This window comes from Penaeus vannamei, chromosome 37 (assembly GCF_042767895.1).
Source record: "Penaeus vannamei isolate JL-2024 chromosome 37, ASM4276789v1, whole genome shotgun sequence".
Taxonomy (NCBI): Eukaryota; Metazoa; Arthropoda; class Malacostraca; order Decapoda; family Penaeidae; genus Penaeus; species Penaeus vannamei.
This window is the reverse complement of record NC_091585.1, coordinates 4044155-4051654: the sequence shown is the minus strand read 5'-3', so window position 1 is coordinate 4051654 and position 7500 is coordinate 4044155. Positions and strand designations below refer to the sequence as shown.

General features: G+C 33.8%; 1 protein-coding gene across 3 annotated transcripts in view; it reads left to right on the top strand.

The window, feature by feature from the left end:
- Positions 1 to 7455, top strand: part of bmm (brummer) — a 54998-nt gene extending 47543 nt beyond the window's left edge. The window contains exons 6-13 of one of the 3 annotated variants that reach the window (XM_070115037.1): positions 335 to 403; positions 1206 to 1381; positions 2812 to 2978; positions 3532 to 3589; positions 4075 to 4390; positions 5335 to 5494; positions 6297 to 6369; positions 6564 to 7455. In XM_070115037.1, the coding sequence (XP_069971138.1) occupies positions 335 to 403; positions 1206 to 1381; positions 2812 to 2978; positions 3532 to 3589; positions 4075 to 4390; positions 5335 to 5494; positions 6297 to 6369; positions 6564 to 6642 (1098 nt within the window). In that variant the 3' untranslated portion in view covers positions 6643 to 7455. The remainder of the gene's footprint in view (positions 1 to 334; positions 404 to 1205; positions 1382 to 2811; positions 2979 to 3531; positions 3590 to 4074; positions 4391 to 5334; positions 5495 to 6296; positions 6370 to 6563) is intronic. The other 2 variants (XM_027359095.2, XM_070115038.1) reach the window with 2 other exon arrangements.
- Positions 7456 to 7500: the final 45 nt, after the last annotated feature.

Sequence of the window (7500 nt, the reverse complement as noted above, 5' to 3'; positions counted from 1 at the left end):
TGTGTGTGAACAGCAAGGTCTACCTCAATCCATAGTTATTTCAGCTAGAACTGCTTTATAAGAATAAGGATATTTTGAAGAATTTTATTGAAGACTTGCAAAGTTTTGTCCACTGTGCACAGATATATGAGAATGGCAGTTAAGATTTAGAGATCCAGACCAGAACTTTTAGTATGCAAGAGGCGTGACGTAACGAGAGTAATATAATGAGAATAATATAACAAGAATAAAAAAAAATTATTAGAAAGCAAAGTGGGTCACAGTGAATAAAGAGGAACACATCATGAAAGCGCACATTCTGTTTTCAAGCATCTCATCCCCGTCGCCTTTTCAGGAAACACACGAAGACACGCACCTAAGCCTCCACGACATGGATTGTCTCGATTGCAATAGACAACGCAATGTAAGAAGTGCAATTTTTCTTCATTTGAACTTCACCAACATGTCAATGAATTGCCTTATATTTCCTTATATCATGCTTTATATTCTCCTGTCTTTCTCTTATATAAGAAGAGGGTAATGATAATGGTGATAATATGTAATATTGATGATGTAATAGTAGATGAAATTTCATAGATGATACATTATTATATAATTTGATGAATATAGTAACTTGAAACGAAAAAATACCCAATAACTCCCTGTCTGTCTGCCTGTTTGCCTTTCTGCCTCTCTCTCTCTCTCTCTCTCTCTCTCTCTCTCTCTCTCTCTCTCTCTCTCTCTCTCTCTCTCTCTCTCTCTCTCTCTCTCTCTCTCTCTCTCTCTCTCTCTCTCTCTCTCTCTCTCTCTCTCTCTCTCTCTCTCTCTCTCTCTCTCTCTCTCTCTCTCTCTCTCCCCCCTCTCCCATTCCTCTCCTCTCTCCCTCTTTCCCCCCCCCCTAAACTCTTAATGTCTCTCTGTCCCTCCCTCTCTCCCTCTTTTTCTTCTCCTTTTCTCTCTATGTTCCTCCCTCCCTCTCTCTCTTTTCCCCCACTTAACTCTCAATGTCTCTCCCTCCCTCCCTCTCTCCCTCTTTTTCTCCCTTTTCCTCTCTATGTTCCTCCCTCCCTCTCTCACTCTTTTTCTCCCACTTCCTTTCTCAGTCTCCTTTTTTCCTCCTAACCCCTTTCCACCTTTCCCTTTTCCCCCCTATTCCCCTCTCCCTCTCTACCCCGCTATCCCTCTTCCTCCTGCTCTCTTCACTCATCTCTCTTCCTCACCTTCAGGAAGCCATCCTAGACCAGCTGCCTGAGGCTGTGGGCTGCATTCTCCAGGACGCGATCAACAAGGCCAACCAAGGACTCATGAACTGGGTCTTCAAGCACAGGTCCATGAAACTGCTCTCGGTCCTCACTCTGCCCTACATCCTGCCCATAGACATTGCATATGCAGCATTCCTCAAGTGAGTTTTGCGATGTGACGTATTTCGTTTCGTATTTGGGATTGATTCATTGGTTTCTTGTACTTACATAATTTTTTTTTTTTTTTTTTAATGATTTATTAGGGTCTGGAGCATTCTTCATTTGGTTTTCGGGGTGATGAGTGGTATGGCAGTGGGTATTATGTAACTATATAGCTATTTAAATATTTGGGTAAGATTTTTTCTGGGGTGCAGGAGTAAATTTTGGGGTATTGGTGATTGATAAGTTTTATGGGTTAAGATATGGTACAAAATCAATAAAGTATATGATGGTTAAGGTACTGAATAATAATTATATATATATATATATATATATATATATATATATATATATATATATATATGTATATATATATATATATATATATATATATATATATATATATATATATATATATATATATATATATATGCATATATATATATACGCATATATATGCATATATATATATATATATATATATATATATATATATATATATATATATATATATATATATATATATATATATATATATATATATATATATATATATATATATATATATATGTATATATATATATATATATATATATATATATATATATATATATGTATGTGTTTGTGTGTTTGTATTTATATATACATAGATTGATAGATAGGTCTATATATATTAATGTTTTATTTGTATATGAATTATATTTGGTATAATAAATAGATGGTATCCTGGAATAAGTCTTAGCAAAGATGGGATAGTAATAACCTTTTTGGTTTATATGGTGATACCCCAAATAAGTGACAGACAGTGCTTTGTTAAGCATGTTATTGATGTTCAATAAATATCATGTGTTTTACATTCCTCGGTTCAGTTTGGGTAATGTTAGGGTATTAGATTTATTACCTGTTGTGTTTATGGGCTGTTTCTATGATAGGATATAAAAGTTATAAAGACATAATGGATGATTAATTTTGTAGTGTGGTAATAAACTGATGTCTTTGGTAGATAGGTTATGGTCTGTTGAGTTTACTAAAGGAATTTAAGTTATGATAGTAGTTTTCTCTGTTTTATGTTTAACACAGTCCAGTTTTTTTAATGGGATCTTGGATGTTGCCATGGTTGAGAATTTATATCATATGTTATTAGCATTCTGAAACTGGGTAGGCTGTCTCTGTAATTGCAAGTATATGATGATGTAGGGAATATGTACATTATGTTTTAACAGCAGTAATTTGGGAAAGTTGTGGATTGTTGTCATATGTATTTGGTGCTAAATTATAGACCTCATATAGTATTTAACATAGATATCAAATGATGGTATGCATGAAATAGGTCTAATTGTTTAGAAGGATAAATATTTTCATTGTTTAGTCTATTCTTACACCCAGTCTCACTCACACCCTCTCCCTCTCTCTCTTTTTGAAAACACGTTAGGTTCATGAGTTCGACCCCCAGTGCAAGCGACCTCAAGACCCTCGGCAAGCAGATCGTCGACCTGGTGCAGGCTCTCATGCAGTCTACCACCAAGTCGAGCCTATACCACCACCACCACCACCACGACAGCAAATTCTCCTGCCAGCTGGCTATTACCGAGTTCTCCGGTTGGTATTTGTTTGCAATTTATTAATTGGAATATTTTTTTGAGAGGATTGTAGAAAGGGTATGAATGAGAATGAATGTCTTCACAATACAAGAGATGTATTTGCCCAATTTTGAATATATCTTCACTAAAGATACATGTATTTGAAACGTTAAATACTTCTCTTGCATTACGAAAATATTAATTCTGATTCATGCCTTTTCTACATTTGTCAACATGAATACAGTTCATTTTGAGAGTATTTTTGCTTGGGCATTTATTGGAAGTTAAGGTATTTATTTTTGGGAGGGAATGTAATAGGATGTATTCATTTGTAGGGAAAGAGTGTAAGAGGAATGTCCTGGAAAAAGAGGAACTTTCTGTTTTGTTGAAGTTCTTATTGTAATGAAGCAACGACCATAAAATTAATGTTATGATATTCTTTAGCTTTTATAGGAATAATGATAACAATAGCAATGATGATGGGATTATTGTAATGCCAAAGTCAATATTACCCATAATAAAGTAGTATACCCATAATACCAAAGTTCTTGACACGTGCTCCATTTCCACAGGTGAGACAGAGCTTCACAATCGTCACAACTTTGACTTTACACTGGACCTCGATGACTTGTAAGTGGACTTGTTGTTAATTAGATGAAAAATGGCAGTCTGGTGTGTGTTGAAAGTACTGTATCTTACTGTAAGCTCGTAATCTCATAATGTTCCTAAAATTAGATAAAAATAATTATAGGTGATACAGGTGAAAAATGAAAAATAAAGTAATTTATTTCAAAATGAGCAACTGATGTATTGTAAAAGAAGAAGGAAAAAAAAAACCTATCCCAAGTATATAACTACACATATGTTATTAAGAGTAAAAAGCAAAAAAAACAACAACAAACAAACAAAATAAAAAAAAAAGAATTTCAAAGCAAGTATCTATTGCACTTCAAAAGAAGAAAAAGTCTAGAATTCCTTAAAAAAAATCTCTAAAACAAAAAAAAAAAAAAAAGAATTTCAAAGCAAGTATCTATTGCACTTCAAAAGAAGAAAAAGTCTAGAATTCCTTAAAAAAAATCTCTAACCTTTTCCATTTCCTCCCCCCCCCCCCATAGGGAAGGTGTCCCAGAGAGCCACAAAGATGCGATGGTCTTGGAGTCGGAGGCCCTGTCGCAGGTGGCCCTCCGCTGTGCTGTCCGATCCATGTCGCGACCTGGCTCCCGCATGGCCTCTCGTGCTGCATCCAGGGCTGTGTCAAGGGCTGTGTCGCGCCGTCCGTCTGTCAGCGACCTTACAAATCCGGAAGAGCTAGAGACCACTCTTCCTGTTACGACTTCCGCAATGAGTGACGACGCCTTCGAACAGATTCTTGATGTGACGACACACCAAGAGGCTCTCATGGCCTATTACTATCTTGATGATAATAATGAGGTGTGTGGTAGTAGATTTATTTATCATATTATTCGCATTTATCCTTGCATTTTCAATATTATCATTATTTAGAAAAATTATTGTTATTGTCATTACTATCATCAGTATGGTTATTCTTCTTTATAATATTATTACTATTATTATTATTGTTATTATTTTTATTATTATTATTATTATTATTATTATTATTATTATTATTATTATTATTATTGTTATTGTTATATTTATTGTTATGATTATCATTATATTTATTATTATTATTATTATAATTATCATTATTTCTATTATATTTGTTATTATTATTATTATCATAATTATTATTATTTCTGTAATTATTACTATGATGGATGTAATAATCATCATTATCAGCATCACTGATAGTATTATGATTATAATTATCGTTATTATCGTTGCCATCATTATCATTACTGATTTCATTGTGATTATTTATTAATTGTAGCACAAATAATGAAAATAATAACAATAATAATGATAATTTGACTTAGCTAACTAAATGATAATAATATTTTGACTTAAAATACTGAATGATAATGACCATTTGACTTAGCAAACTGAATACTAAAGAGAATTTGATTTAGCATACTGAATATATATTTCTAAGGCTTTTCTGTTTAGTGGAATTATTTTGGGTGATGCTCAAGAACTATGAGTAATACAAATAATCAGGAAAGTATCACTAGTTGAAAATAGTTTTCTAGAATGAAAAACAGTATTAGCATACTTTCCATAATTCTTCTTCTTCTTTAAGTGCCATGCTGGATAGCGTGGGCTGCCATGGATTCGTACTGACTGCGATTTTGCGTACTGCGTAAAAGTTGAATGCTTTCGATGCCAAGACTTTCCATACTATGGAAAAAAAAAAAAGTCTCCAGCAATCAGTCCAAGCCTTCCTTTATCTTGTGTTTCCCTGTCCTTCGCAACAGGTTCGTGTCACGGAGATCTTCGACATGACAGAGACCGACGGTGATAATGGAGGAGGACCTCATGATGACAGCTATGGGGGTATTGAAATAGACTCTGAGACGTGGCACTCTGACTCCCATGAACGGCACTGGTCGCAGAGAAGTAGGACCGACTCATTGGGTAAGCTGGAAGTGGTGTTTGAGATTCTATTTCGTTAGGGTTTGTGCATGATGTGCTTTGTTATTAATTCCGAAATGGGCGTGGAAGGTTGCTGACTGAAGGTTTAAACTTTTAATTAAATGGTAGGGAAATGAAAAATAAAAGTATAATATAAAATTGATTTTCTGATTGTCAAGCCTGATTTTTAATTGGATTTTCTTCTGGTTAAACTTCTATAAAGAGAGGCAGAAAATCATTGTGCTTATAATTTATATATATATATATATATATATATATATATATATATATATATATATATATATATATATATATATATATATATATATATATATATATATATATAGGAAACTTATTTTCTTGACTAAACAATAAAACCTTTAAATGTTATCATTGGTCGTTTGTGATTTTCAGACTTGTCAATTCTACTTTCAAGATGCCACATCATGCACATTTCTAATGCGTTATTATTATTATTGTTATTTTGTTTCATAAAACTTATGAGACAGTATTTTAAATGTATGTTATTTTTTTCATCTTGGATTTGGTATATTCCACTAGCATATCTTGTTTCCCAAAAAATTAATCATCATCTTTAACTAGATTATAGTCATTAAACAAGTTTAACACAAGTTGCATCTCACCCATACTTTCAACTCTTAAAATGCTGCATCTGTGGAAAGTGGCTTTCTCTGACTAATCCGGGTATCCTTCTCTTTCTCCCCTTTCCTCCCATTTCCTACCTTGAATCGTCCATGTTCTCAACGACCTTGCCCTCCTACCTCCTTCACCCCATGCTGTGCAGGTTCCGAGGGCTATCATGAGGGAGGTCTAAGCATGTCAATCCCTTCAGACACAGAGTCGGAACATGGGCATAGGTGAGTCAGGGAGTGTTTTTCTTTTGTGGTTCGGTAGGTCCTCCAGGATGTTCTAATGATTATTTTTTCTTTTCAATATTGATTTCAATATTGGAGAACTTGAAAATATAAATTATTCATTGTTTTTTATGTTTTGTGGAAAATGTGGAATTCTCGAATAAAGTAATTGATCTTATCCTCTTTTCCCTCCTTAGGGTCATGAGAGAGCCTGAGTCTGACCAGATCTACTCCTCGTCACCTAAACGCCGACCATCATATGCCATCATGGAATGAGAAGGCGACAAAAATCAGAGTTGCCCTCGCTGTGGTAATTTCATACCCAGGCTCTCTTTAACTGGTGGTTCTCATGTTTGGCCATTCATTCTTTCGTCTGTTTTCTCATCATTCATTCAGTCATTTGGTTGTCCAGTTGATTGGTCATTCTTACGCTGTGGCATTCTCTTATTTAGTGATTCTTTCATTTGTTCATTCAGTCGTTGGAATGTTTGGCCATTCAGTCGTTTATTGAGATCCCCTTTTATCTTCCTGAGACTCCTATGACTGCCAAATGTGTGCGTGCTGTGTGTATATGTACATATGTTTTGCTGTGAGATTTTTTATCCTTAGAATCAACCATTTAGGAGGGTTGAGAATCACTATTTTTTTCTTCTTTGTGTATATTATATGAAGATGTTGGAGAATAATCCATTGTATATTGTATTTTGTATACATTTCTCTCTTTCTGTAAATATTGTACAAGCTAAGGATACAAATTATGGTTATAGGAGTGTAGATAATTATCTTATGTTTTATTCTGTTCTATTTTATTCCTGAAAGAGGTTTTCAAGCTTTGTCAGATTCTGGAGACTACATATTGCACGGGTAAAGATTGGAGTTTTTATTTTTATTTCTATTCATATATTTTTCCATTCATCTGTATAATTTTTATGTCCTTTTAGTGAAGGTCATGGAAGTGGCTGGTTTAGACTTCGTAAGATAAAGAAAAAAATATATATGTATATGCTTGCTTGTAATCTTTTGCTTTGTAATTGCCACATAGTTTCATTTTAATTTATTCTCATTTCCACTCAAATACTAGATTCTTTAGACCTTTTGTTTACTTCTTTGGCTCATTTTCGTTTATTGATTTCA